Source organism: Aedes albopictus, chromosome 3 (assembly GCF_035046485.1).
Source record: "Aedes albopictus strain Foshan chromosome 3, AalbF5, whole genome shotgun sequence".
In the NCBI taxonomy this organism is placed as follows: domain Eukaryota; kingdom Metazoa; phylum Arthropoda; class Insecta; order Diptera; family Culicidae; genus Aedes; species Aedes albopictus.
In genome coordinates, this window is record NC_085138.1 from 218711824 (window position 1) to 218726467 (window position 14644).

Here is a 14644-nt window from a genome sequence, read left to right on the forward strand (position 1 = left end):
TCACCGCTCATGTTGGGTCAATCATACAATAATGATCAAATGTAAGTAAAGTATCGCAACAAAAGTGAATGTAGCATGCTGCCACAATAATAGTTATTTATGCAACGAGTTGCAAAATGAAGATTTTTACAGCACGAGTCGAACATTTATCCAACGAGGCTTGCCGAGTTTGGATAAATGTACGACTCGTGCTGTAAAAATCATCATTTTGCAACTCGTTGCATGAATATTTTTTTTTATGTGTATTTTAACTCAAATGCTAATTGTACACTGTATGAATAACTATTAATTTCAAGTTTTTAAGTGAGTGTCCCTGAAACCGCGTTCTTAAAAAAAATCCACACTGCGCTGCAGGGCAGCATGGGAACTGTTCAGAGCAAACAGCAAGTAATATATCCAACTGGTATAAAACAGTAAAACCCGTCAAAGATTAAATTTTGACAAAACTGGATGAACTGAACACCATGAATCATCGATACTGTGGTAAATCAAAGTTATTTTGTTCTTATAAATGAAAATATTTTATGTGGCTTCATGGAAAAATAATCCAGTGAGCGGTGAATGGATTCATTATGAGCGGTGAATGGATGCATGAGCGGTAATAGGAACCAAGAGATAATTTTAATTTTTTCGGCTGTAAACATATTTTATGATCGTTTTATATTTTTTCTATAATAACAACACAATTATTGAATACGTACGTAAATTTATGTGCAATATTTGCTAACGTCGATTTTATTGTCATAAACTATACGAAAATGCCGTTAAATGAGCAGTGAATGGCGACCTCACGGTTTATGTAACAGATCATTGAAATAAAATCAAAATTAATACTTTATTCAATGTTTCCGATTTTAAAATAATTTCACTAGGACGAATCCCTCTTCAACTGATGCATTTTATAATATAAATTTTAACAAAGGCGTTGTACTAATCTATTATTTCCCTTCACTAGAAACGTTCAGTGGAATTCACCAAAAAATACAGCGAAACCAGGCTCCGCTGGATGGTCACCTCAACCACAACCAGCCACTAATCAGACGGGCTACAAACCTATGGTGAGTGTTTCGACCATTGCTTGTTTAGTGTATTCACACATAAACGCTGCATTGGGAATGTGAAGAATTATGTATGTAAATAACTTTGTAAGGTTTTGTTTAGTTTTCTTTTTCATTCTATGTAATTTCTATTGTAATCGAATTCTTTCCATTCTTCAAAAGGTGGTAATACTCTAGCGGTAGTTGTTTTATTGCTTTCCTAATTTTCTATTTCTCGTTTCATTTTGTTTTGTTTTTATTTTTCTTTTTTCGGTTGATAATTTCTGTTGTATTATACCCAACAAATTGCATTGTATTTAAATCCTGTGGCTATACCCAACAAAAAAATCACAAGGCGCAAGGTATGACCGTTACTCCTGCCCCTAGCACTATTCATCCAATTGTACACACTTCCTACCCCGTAGTGGCACCGTATATGCTACAGGTAAGTGATATATTGTTTGTATATTATTTATTGCATATAGTTATTATTTAGCTAAGACGTATTACTGTCACTAACTTTCTAGTAGGTAGCTTTGTATTTTTCAACGTGTTTCTTACATTTGTATACGTTTTATTTCTAGAAACTAAAACAAAATTAAAATATCAGCTATTGCCATCAAGGTTTTGCTTTCAAAGATTTTGTACGTGTAATTTTTATATTAATTTACAATTTTCAGACTCAAAATATATCGGCTTTAAGCACATATACTGGCGCACACTGGGGCAGAACTGAAAATATATGGAAAAAACCTCTAGCTCGTCGAGATGTCGAGATACTCATTTAATGTCTTCAGAGAAAATATTTCTATGAACATGGTCGATATTCTGAGCGGTAGTCAATTTTTCTTACGTTATTCACATAAAAGTGCTATAAGTCATTTTGGCCAAATTACGTTTTACATTGTGTTTGCCGATGAAAAAACTTGCCCGAACTTGCCCGACTGCAAGAACGTCCTATATTCATTTTGCGTGATTTTCGGGAACTTTCTATATAAAATCAATGTATATTTTATTTTTTTTCAACTAATTTCCTCGATATATGTTTTATTTTAGTACTTTTCACTATTATAACTCGAAAACGGACATTAAATTTGTTTAACCCTTATGTGGCCGACAGGGTACCCGGGTACTCAGCGCCCATTTAAAAAGCACGGTGTAGAAAAAAGCAAAAAAATTTGTCGGACACATACTGCCCATGATCGCATATCAGTCCCATCTTTGCTGGGTTTCCTATTCATATGGGACAATTATGCGATCATAGGCAGCATAACGGTTAAAAACGTATTTTGATGAAAAAAATCGATTTTAGGTAGGTATTTTATAAATCGGTTAATAACTCAAGAATAGTAGGCTTTGGAAATTTGGCGTCTTCAGCAAACTTTGTCAGCATAAATAGCCGAACAACTTTGCCGAAGACATCATATCGCTAAAATGTAATTTGGTCAAAATGACTTATAGGACTTTTATGCGAATAACGTAAGAAAAATTACCTACCACTCAGAATATCGACCATGTCCATAGAAATATTTTCTCTGAAGACACCAAATGAGGATCTCGACATCTCGACGAGCTAGAGGTTTTTTCCGTGTATTTTCAATCCTGCCCCTGTGTGTAGTGCTGTCATTTTCATCATAAATCTTAAAGTATGGGTTCTCAAGAATGCTATGTCAAATTTTTATACAAATCTAAGCAGTAGAAGCAAAGATACATATAGCATTTCGCGCCTCGCTTCCTTATTACGGGCGCGTAGTGTATATTTGAAACATCATACGCGATTAACTCGGAATCATGTTTTTTTTTTTCAAAAACGTCGATGCGGTGACTACGATTGCGGAATCATTTCTCAACCGATTTTGTCCAAATTGTTTTTTGAGTGTTCGCTTTATATGTCGTGAACGACCAATTATTTTCGTAAAGATTTTCATATCAGTGTTATATTTTTTTGGCAAAACATTATTTTTTTTCAGAAAAATCGTTCTTGATTGCAAAATAAAACCTTTTTTTGTTATTCCGATTGTTTAAGCGCACCACAAGTTTCTTTAGTAACGGTTTTGTTTCGGGTTTGTGCTTTCAGTTGACCTTGCAAAATTTCAGTCGATCAGGTATTTTTCTCAATGTTTTAGGTATAGTCGGCATTCGACAGCACTTGTCCTCCATAAACACATTGATTCAACATGCTACAGTTGATTGCTGCTTCATTTTTCCCCGAAACGCTGTTCAGAAACGCTTAACATGACATTTTTTTTTTCTACACGATAACAGGCATACGCACTGCAAGGCTAAAAAAACAGCAAGACTAAAAAAACAGCAACGCTGACAGCATAAAAAATCACGTCGGCAATGTTCGTCCATTTCGGAAGCAAAATCAGATTCCACACTGTAACAACTATTATGATATTCGATACACACAAGCATTTGCAAGCAAAGCAAAGATAACCGTACACATCGTAGTTGCTACTCCGTGATTGACCAGAACAATCGAAGTTGCATAGAGATCCAATGCCTAGCTACACACTCTCAATGTGCACAATTCGAGAGTTCAATATTTTAAAGTCAATAACGTCCTTACGGTCATCGGGAAAGGGAAGGAATGTGAGTTCGACAACCGTTACTAGAAACCGTGGAATCCACAGCATCCCCACAGTTGTCTCAGGAAGGAGTATTTGTTAGTACACACTTAGTTGAGCTCGGATAATTTTCATTCTTTTGCCGAGATCCGCACAGCCGAGTGCTCGGCAACCTAAATTTAACTGAAATATCGGCAAAAAATCCATTTTATTCATAGCAGCACCTATGGGTGCCGCTGGTATCAAACTTCAAACGTCAAATTTGTAGCCGAGATTCAGCAAATGAACTTTAACCGAGATTTGCACAGCCGATCTCGGCATTCTGTTTTTAGTGTGTAGGGTAGGGTAAGGCGTGGATCTTGGAGCCACCCTTGGTAGGTGGTATGATCCACTAGTTATATGAAAATAGACGACACGGTCTTCATTCCGATTATGATTTATTTGGTCGCGATAGTAAGGGTAATGCACATACGTCAACAATCTTTCAATATTAAACGCGTCACCGCATTGATCGTGAAACCCGACTTTGCCATGAACGCTTCTGATTCCGCATTAAATATTTGCGTTCCCATCTTACCACCGAGAAAACCGACCAACTCGCGAAAATAGTCGCGCGTTTCTTACAGTATTGAACTTAGAGTATACGGTGAATATTTTTCGAATTGTGTATTTTACTAAGAGTAATCCCATGTGTTACCTGTGATCGACAGCCGTTGAGGTATTTATGCCAATTATTTTTAATTTGTTCAATGATTGTTGTGAACTGCAATTATTTTCTTCTAACATTTTTATTGCTTCAATATTAGGCCAGCACCAGAGCTACAAGATTAATTTGCAAATATTACCAGACTCCAGGAGTTCTCATGAAAACGCATTGGCGAACAAACACGCGTTATTTTTTCTCTTTGCCTTCGAACAATGCAACGCGATCGAGATCCCCATCGCAACTGCCCCAAAACATGCGGCTTTTTCACTTTTTTCTTCGAACAATGCCACCCGATCGAGATCCCCATCGCAACTGCTTCAAGCACGCGTCATTTTTTCACTTTTTCCTTCGAACAATGCAACGCGATCGAGATCCCCATAGCAACTCTGTTCGATACACACAAGCATTTGTCCAACCAAAATACTTTTCAGATGTTTTGTGACAAGTTGCCTTGTGATTTTGTTATTTAAAGCCAGCTGATTCATAAACTAGGGTATCCAGTTAGCCTAGTCGTTAAGGCTATGGATCGCCAATCCGGAGACGGCGGGTTCGATTCCTGCTCCGGTCGGGAAAATTTTCTCGAAGGAAGGAAGCCCTTCGATTAATAACTGTGGAAGTGCTCAAAGAACACTAAGTTGAAGGAAAAGGCAGGCCAAGTTCCAGTGAGAACGTCGGGCCATAAAGAAGAAGAAGAATGATTTATAAACTGTGTGTAAAATTCATCGGTGAAGGGTCATTGTATTCGTATACATTTTTGAGTATTTTTATCTCAATGGAGCACAGCGGTGCACTGCACATCATTGGGAAAACTGTTTTTTTCTAAACACTGTTTTATATTTATTAAAATAAATTCCTTATGAAACAACAAAGAACCGGGTATATACGATTTTGAGCGCTATGTGGTTTCAGGGTCTTGGGATTTCCGGCTAGCCAAACGGTCTGGTCGGTACATTTTTTCATCTTCCATGGACATAGTTTATATTTTTTTCCTGATACACAATATACAAATTCATGCAATGGTAGGCAAAGAAAACCTTTCAATTAATAGCTATGAAAATGCTCAACAATTAATTGAAGAGTGGTAGACCAAGTTCCAGTGGGAGCGTTGTTGTCTGCTAGGAGGGAGTCCGCATACTCTCTTCTATCCCGTTTACACGAGCGTTCCACTTCCTTCTCAATAACCGAAGCTCCATTTTCGGCTATTGGTAAACGTGGTCTATTTGATTTTCCGTGAAGCTTTCACAGGAAACCCATGTCACTTTGTGCACTATTGGTTGATGCGGAACGAGTAATCTCCTAATGACCATATCGTTGTTGCTTCAAAACTCTCCAAACAGATCTCCGTTCTTGCTCATTTCGCTACGACCATTGCGTGCCATGAGGTGTTAGTTCGAGTTGTCGGAACCAATTTTCGCGTTAAAGTCGTCCATGAAGATCTGGATGTTACCTTCTGGAATTTTATCTACGACAGCAGCTTGCTCATAACTGCATAACAGTCACATTCGACGAAAGTAGGCATTGAAGAAAATTGAGCTCAAAGTTTGCAGCTTGCACTAGTATGGAAAAGGATCGAAATTTAAAAAAGTTGACCAAAATTCGACGTTAATCACTTTGCAATGAAATCTTTACAGCTCTTCTTGTATGCTAGGCAAATAGTATGAAAAAATATTAGAGAAAAATATGATTGATGGTACGCTATGAGGCCTGTGTGTATTCCCGGTGTGACTGTTTGCGGTTACATTCGTGAATATTTGATAATGAGACAACACGCCTGGGTATTTTTTGACATTTTGCAGAACAAACTTTCAAAGTTCATGAGAGTAGATGAAAGTACAGATGGTTTGGAGATGAGCCCCGGTATTAACTCAAAATTGACTAAAATTGCAAATGTTACAAATATGCAGTTACGGACAGAGCATTCAATGACCATGCTTTGGCTAAATACTTTAACAATTTTTCTACTCTCTACATCGTTTGATGTAAAATCTTTTGTTCTTATGTGTACATCGGCCGATGTAATATTCATGCAACCGACGTATTGATCGGGTTGCAGAAGTTCAGATGTAATATTACACAACAGCTTTTTTCTGTGAATGATGACTGCTTTGGTGCCTACCAAGTTTGTCTTGCATTTTGGCAGCACCAGCTGGGGCGTAACATTGGTTTATGGTAAGGTCCGAATGCGTTTTCTGAATCTGGCCACAATTATCCTCTTTGGGCTTCGTGCCGTTAGCCTTCCGTAACTCGCGTGGTTGGCTGCCACTGAAAGCACCGCGCTGGTGCTGCTGTGAACAACAAGCTAACTTTTTTCAACATGTTGTACAGCGTGACTATACTGGAGGGTTAGGGGCACCAGCGTATTGTAAGGAACGGAGTGTGGGTTCGATTCCCACTCCAGTCGAAGAAAATTTTTCGTGAAACGAAAAATTACTCATCGGGTGCCGTGTTTTTTTTTTATTTCTTATGAAATTCTTCAAAAATTCCGGCTTCAATGAGCTGCGGGTGCGGCTATTTGAGCAGGGGGTTTTCCGCTATTATAACTCGATCAATTACATACAGTAATGTTCCGATTTTATCACGCCCGCCGCGCGTCATTCCTTTATTTTTCATTCATTTGCTGTTACATTTGAGAACAAGTGATTCCCCTCTTCTTCAAAATGAATGTTTCAGGCACGTTTTCCAACGTTAATAATATTGAAAAAGGGTCTAGAGATTTTGTGAAAAGGGGTGTGATAAAATCGGAACAATACTGTACCAAATTCCTTGAAAAATACTGTAATCATTATGCCACTGCGACATATTAGTCGCTGTGGCTCACTTTTGAATATAGATTATGAAGTTGATATAAAAAATACACCATTTCTAAGTCAATTCTTTAAATTAACACTGCAAGTTGCTATCGCTGCTAATCCTGATGATGTTATTGTGAATTTTATCCACCTTTTTCATTCTTCAGCAAGGTATACCCCAAATGAGACCAATGATGGGAGCACCAATGGCCGGAGCGCCACAAATGGCCGGCATGATGCCGATGGCTGCGGGAATGGTACCGATGCAGCAACCCACGCAGCAAGGTGTTATCCTGGGACAGTCTGGGCTGATACAAGGTCAACAGCCACAGCAGCCACCGCCATCGATGACAAACACCAATGTACAGCTGGATCCGTTTGGAGCGCTGTAAAAATATCCGAAATGCGATCGTACGTACGTAGGAACACTTTCATTGCAATAATACTATGTAATTATTTAAACAGGAGAAACCATAACAATCCCCACACAATGACTCTGAGGAAAACAATAAGTTTATATCTATGATATTTATTGCTTACTGAAATGTCGCATATATCTATTGCATGAGGTGTGAGTTCACAGAACTCAATAAAACAAGCTTGTAAAAAATAGAATGGACAAACCATATTTAAAAATGTTAAAACTGACAAATTCAAAGATCTATATTACTTGTTGTCGGTGAATATTGTGCTTGCGCGTATTCATGTAACCGTAAAATACACAAAAAAGGAAAACTATCGCAGACATTTGAATTTACTAGATACTACAATCTCGATTGGCAAGGCAGGAAAAGTTTTTAGTTTACTAGCTCCAGCAGTATCTGTTTTTTTTTTTCAGTCTGAGTTACGCCTACACGCTTAGGTGTGTGATTGAAGGCAATTTTTGGATTCTTCCCTGTACAGTACAGCTTTGTGAAACAAAAATTGTTCACATGTCTTGACGTGAACTGTTGATACATTTTGCTGGTTCGTTGGTATCAATATATTAAAACGCTCTTCTACTTACTCGTTACCCGTGGAGGACATGGCATAAACAATATACAAATATATAGTATCTAACCGCCAGTACAATATGTTGAGACTAAGACACGCGAAACTAGAACAAGCTAATATGTGACACGATAGAGTATTGAACATAAAGCCATGGATGAATAAATTTAGGGACAAAGAAAAGTCAAATAATATAATAAGTTATTATCTATGATGCATAAATGCTTGGAAAATAGAACATTGCCTACTGTAAATATAATAAAGAAATGTTAAAATTGAGCAGTTGAATGATAAGTATAGAGAAATTATGATGAGTGTACAATAATCATTCCAATAAAAAGGATGCGAGTCGAAAAAGAAATATTTCGACGCTTGTGTTGTCTATCAATAATGAGTGCATTATAAGAATGGCGACTCCACGGTAGTTTATTTTTTTTATGTGTTGCAGAACTGAACTGCGTCTAAAAGAGAGCACGCTGGCGTAAATTTATTGAATCATATGTTTTTTTTTTTATTATGGTTAAAATTCTTCAAAAGCAAAAGTATTGGTCTATCGTTACTTGAATCCGCAAATCCTATCAAAAATTAATTCAGGAATCAAAATCTGTTATAATATTAATTATTTACTCGTGAAATGTCCTACATATATTGATTTAGAAAACTTTATGAAATTTAAACATTGTGATGTTCCATAGCTTCGCATAGACTAAATCCTATATAAATTATACTGTTCTGCAAGTAGCTTCAATGAACCAAGACATGTTTGAATCTATACAAGTTCTATATTGTATTGTAGAAATGTGGAAAATAGAAATATGGAATAGCAAATGATGTGTTCTTGAGATATCCGAAATCCGTTACAATTAATTAAATGCTTTGGCTGTTTTCATACTGTCTGTATCGACCAACGTGACGCTAGTATCTATGTGCGAAAAATCGCTAAAAAGTAAGTCACTAAAAAGTAAATCGCAAAAATATTGTATGGCGATTAGCATCTAAAAGAGAATTTCTCGTAGGGGTCTGTTCATAAACCACGTAGACCAAATTTTGGCCATCTCAGACCCCCTCGTAGAGTTTCGTTTTCTATTCTATTCTAGTGCTTTCACAGCCAGTAGGTTGAAAAGCATCCTGGAAATATCAAAATTTCTTCTGATATTTTCTTGTCATTATTAGTATTTGCAGCATATCAGAGATGTTATGTGATACAAACATTAAATTAGTGGAATTATAAGGAACAGTACTTAACACGATTTTCTTTTTACTTAGTTTTAGATATGTTCAATATACATTGTTGTTTAAGCTGAGAACAAATTTAACGAAATTTAAAGATAAAATAAAAATTGAAAATGTAGAACAAGATTAAGAAGACATCAATGTTTTGGAAATGTCATACTGTGAAATATTTTCTTTACATAAGGACGCGAGTGATGTGAGCGGAGCAGATTTATTGGTGGAGTCAAGCATATGCAGCATAAATCCGGTGAGAGGGTTCTAATTATTTGTTTAGTTTTGTGTTCATATCTGTTCCATTCCAAAAATGGGTATATATATTGACTTCATAGAGTAATATTTTGGGTTTATGTGTTATGTAACTTCTTATAATGTACAGAATAGTCTTCCTAGTGTTCCGCGCATGTGAGTTAAATGCCTAATGAAACCAAAGAAAGAGATGAGTTTGTATGCAAGGAGGACCATACCTACATTTAGGTAACGTGAATCGGAGTTGCGTGCCACTGACTGTCCTTTTGGCAGCGGGCGCTATTCAATCGGGTGTGGGTTAATTATCAATAAGACGCACTTTCAGTTACGGTTACTTCAGTTACTTGCTACATATATGATGCTTCGATTGTCTCTCAGAGTTTCGGGTCGGGAGATGGGTGTTTATAGTGCGGCAGTATGAAGGTCATGTGTAATTCGTGACTATGAAGCTGTGACTGGTTGGGTGAACAATGGAGAGTAATTTGTTTTGCTTTTCTTCACGCACACTCTTATAGTTTCAAAAGAGTCTTGATTTATTTATCTTTTTTGAATTATATTATCCATAGAAATATTCTTGGAAAGCAATATCAAGGATAAGTTATTTATCCATTAGTTTAAAAGCTTTAGAATATTTCATGTAATTTACGTAAATCATAGCATTCAAACCTAAAATTTTGATCTTGCTGTTTCCAGAAAGAAATATTTGATCATAACAGGATCAATAGTTTATATAATTTGCTCTATTTTTGCGTTCTGTATTATTGTTTACTACGTTTTATTCAAGGAGGATTCAGGTAAATCTACCATTTCATATAAGACGGTTCAGGTTAATCTATAATTTTCCTTTTCTATTTCAGATTTGAAATCGAACACTCAACAAGGATCAAGTTGGGAAAAGAACTAGACATCAACCAAAAATGTGTATGCACCTGAACGTTGACCAAACGTTTTCTTTGAACTTTACCCTTCCACTAACACCCAAATTCCCGTGACGCCTAGGCCTGAAAGAATGTAGAGGTCTCTATGTACTTCCATAGGTGTCCAACTAACACCTAACCTAACAACTAAAGACGTGGCCAGGACAGCACTCGACCGTTGGAGGATTGTGTCAATCTTGTCTAAGATTAGTCCTAAATCTTTGTGCTTTGGTAACGGACAGAGAGGATGCGATCCTCATAACAGCGATCCAGGGCTGTACCACCTACGAATTTGTGCGACTTGCTTCATGCTAATGCTAATGCTAATGCTAATTTGTATGAACACCCTAATGAACAAGAAGTATTCCATTTTCAGCATAGTTGTTCAGCAAGCTAAGAGCCATTTGGAATGATAGTAGACAGTCGAGTACGGTGGTACAAGAGGGAATACTTTAACACCGTCTTTGACCCCCTGCAGACAAATGTTGTCGCCCTACAATATTGCTTCTTTTGCTCCGTATTTTCTTCCGGGAATGTCTCCGGGAGTTTCTATAGGAACTCTTCCGGGATTTTTTTCAGGAATTTTCCCGGAATTCCGCCGGGAATTTATCCAAGAATTCCACTGGAAATTCCTCAAGAACTTCCTCCAGGAATTTCTTCAGGAAATCTTCCGGGAATTCTTCTAGGACATCCTCCAGAAGTTCCTTCGGAAAATCTTCGAGGAAATCCTCCAGGAATTCTGCTGTGAATTTTTCCAGGAATTCCTCCGGACTTTTTTCCAAGATTTTCTCCGAAAATTTTACTAAGAATTTCCCCAGGAATTCGTCCATGAGTGCCTCCGAGAATTCCTTCATGAACTCCTAAGAATTTTTCCGGGAATTTTTCCAGGAATTTCTCCAGGAATATAAATCCGGGAATTTTCTAAGGAAAACTGTCGGTTTTATTTTTCAAGATAATCCTCTGGGAATTTCTCCAGGAATCTCTTCAGAAAGTCTTCCGTGATTTTTTTTTCTCACAAAACCCTCAAGAATTTCTCCTGGAATTCCTCTAGGTCTTCCTTAACGAATGTCGCCGGGAATTTCTACAGGAAATCTTTCAGGAATTGTTTTTGGAATTTCTTCTGGAAATCTTCCAGAAAATCCCCCAGGGATTCTTTCAGGATATCCTCCACTTTTCTGAAATTCCTTCGGGAGTTTTTAAAGGAAGTCTCCGGGATTTTCCCAGTAAATCCTCTGGAAATTTCATCAAGTATTTCTCTGAGAATCCTTCTAGGATTTCCTCCAGGAATTCCTCAGGAAATTTCTCTAGGAATTCCTCCGGTAATTTCTCCAGCAATTCCTCTGGAAAATTCTTCAGGGAATCCTCCTTCCTGGGGGATTCCCCTCAGGAAATTTCTGGAAGAATCTCTGCAGGAATCTCCTGAGGGAATTCCTGGAAGAATCCCCGGGAGAATTCCTGGAGAAATACCCGAAAGAGTTCCTGGAAATAATCTCGGAAAAAGTCCTGGAGAAATTACTGAAGGAATCACCGGAGGAATTGCTTAAGGGAGTCTTAGAAGAATTCCCGGAGAAATTCCTGGAGGCAGTCGTAAAGAAATTCCTAGTAGAATTCCAGGAAAAATTTCGGAAGCATTTCCTGAAAAAAATCCTAGTGGAATTTCTGGAGAAATTCCAGGGAGAATTTCTAGAGACATTCCCGGAGGAATTCCAGTCGAAATTCCTGGAGAAAACAAAGGAGGAATTCCTAGAGAAATCCCAGAGGAATTTTTGGAGAAATTCTCAGAGGGTTTTCTGAAGGAAAAAAAATCAAGGAAACATTTCTGGAGAAATTCCCAGTGGATTTTTTTTTTTGAAGAAAAACCCATAAGTTTTCCTGAAGATATTCCTGGAGGAATTCCTGGAAAAAAATCTGGATTATTTCCTGGACAATTTCTTGTAGAAATTTCCGAAGCAATTCCTGGCGGATTTCCTGAAGAAATTCCCGAAGGAATTCCCGGAGACATTTCCGGAGATATTTCTGGAGAAACTCCTAGAAAAATTCTGGGAGAAATCCAGCCTGGAGAAATTCTTCAAAGAATTCCAGAGGAAAATCCCGGAGCAATTCATGGAGTAATTCCCGGAGAAACTCATGGAGGTATTCCTGGGAAAATTCTCTAAAGAAATCCGGAGGAATTCCTGTAGAAATCCTGGAGAAATTCCCAGATGAATGCCTGGGGAAATTACCGAAGGAATTCCTGAAGGAATCTCCGCATGAGTTCCTGATGTGGGTCCTAGAGGATCTTCTGGACAAATTTCCGGAAGAATTCCCAGAGACATTTCCAGAGGAATTCCTAGAGAAATTCCCGAAGCAACTATTAGACAGTTTTTAGCTTGCTGAAGAACTTTGATGAAGGCGGCATGCTTGTACCTCATTAGGGTATCGAGATATACATGTTTGAATTTTTCAAACACAATGCGCCACCTAGCGAATAAATCCCAAACCAAAGACTTTATTATCAGATAGTTCTGAGCTTGCTGAAGAATATTTCCGAAGACAGCATCATTCTATCTTATCAGTTTTCTGAGATATGAGGGTCTGAACATTTTTGACACTGGCGCCGCCTAGCGGCCGAATCGCGAACCAAAGTCGCCGTTGCCAGTTAGTTCTTAACCTGCTGAACAAATTCGCCGAAGACACTATACTTCTACCTCATCGGGATCTTGAGATATACGTTGCACAAAGTATGTGGCCAATTTTGGTACCCCAAGACAATCCGGATTAACTCCGGAACCATGTGGACCAGGCGAGGCACCCATGTCCCCGGCATCATAAACTAGAAGAGTTTTTCGGGAAGTTGTGAAAATATCATCAAAATCTATCGAAAAACAAAAAAGTTATGACCATTTTTGTGCTTTTCCGAAGGTGGAAAATGTACGTTGGCTGGATGAAGGTTAATTATGTTTACAATTTATTTTTCTGCGTGTATGTCACACGTTTTGCAAGAGACTTCTGAATTTTTTGTATGGGTCGTCTCACTTTGCTGAAACCCTACACCCCTCCCCCCTTAAAAGCGTGACGTAATTTATGGACGTTTCCCTATCAAAGTAACACCAACACTGTTCGTCTTACCCACCCCCAACGCCAATACAATCCAACAGATTCATTCCACCGCCGTTCTCCATAATCCATGAAATTTACCTTACTCATTGTGTGGGACGGAACAGCTTAAAACAGCTGGGAAACACAAAATTAAAATGTGAAAACGTATCATTTTAATGTTAAAAAAAGGCTTTTTACTGCTCCCTTTAAGTTAGATCTCATCACAAATGCGTGATGTCTGGTAAATGATTGTTTATTTTTTGATATATGGGTCTATTTTACGAAGCGACAACAGTGTTGATAATGATATTAACACTCACGGGCTTGGGCGCGACCTCCTGTCAAATTTTCATTCATGAAATGAGCGATCAGCTGATCCGAAACGTCTCGTAAAATGGCTCATTGTCGCTGAGACCGGCCCACTAATTACACCTTGACTTCAACAATGTTTAAGGTGGCGATTTTCTTAAAGTCCTCGCTTAAAAAGTAAGGAAAATGCATTTGGTTACTAATTGATGGTTAGAGCCACAACAATTTTTGGAGACCCCTCGATTTTGTTCACATGGTGGCTCATTTAAACCGTTATAACTCTAAAGTTTCTCCAAAAACCACCTCAAAACGAGTTGTTGTTGAAAAGAGGAATGGTAGAGCTACTATTTGCAATAAAAAAAGTTGGGTCGGTCATATTGATTTTGGCCGCCATCTTGGATTTTTTTACCAAAACTTTTTTTTCACCATGATGGCAACCACCCATTTTCAAATTTTTTGCATCAATTGAAAGCTGAGACATCTTGTTATTTTACCAAATACAGAACAGTCTCTGTGTAGGAAAATTAAATGTGCGCTAGTAAAATATTTCTTTAGTAAGCGCCATCATGATGTCGAAACGAGTTTTTAGGTGGGAAAGTCACCGTCGATGCCGCTACTGAGCTTGTTTTTTTTCTTAACACAAGATTTTCAAGCATTTTTGTTCGAGCATGTTCGTCTGTTCTCTGTGATTAAATTTGGAAATATTTTTTATTTTCTATTTAAAAAAAATATCACTTAATAATTGTTATTTTTGGAAATATTTTCATTT

General features: G+C 37.7%; 1 protein-coding gene across 9 annotated transcripts in view; it reads left to right on the forward strand.

Annotated features, from left to right (window-relative positions):
* LOC109406269 (phosphatidylinositol-binding clathrin assembly protein LAP) overlaps positions 1-8920 on the forward strand; it is a 48075-nt gene extending 39155 nt beyond the window's left edge. For 8 of the 9 annotated variants that reach the window (XM_019679350.3, XM_019679348.3, XM_019679354.3 and 5 more), the window contains 3 exons: positions 956-1058; positions 1393-1482; positions 7270-8920. In XM_019679350.3, coding sequence (XP_019534895.1) covers positions 956-1058; positions 1393-1482; positions 7270-7494 — 418 coding nt within the window. In that variant the 3' untranslated portion in view covers positions 7495-8920. The remainder of the gene's footprint in view (positions 1-955; positions 1059-1392; positions 1483-7269) is intronic. The other variant, XM_019679352.3, reaches the window with a different exon arrangement.
* The last annotated feature ends 5724 nt before the right edge of the window (positions 8921-14644 follow it).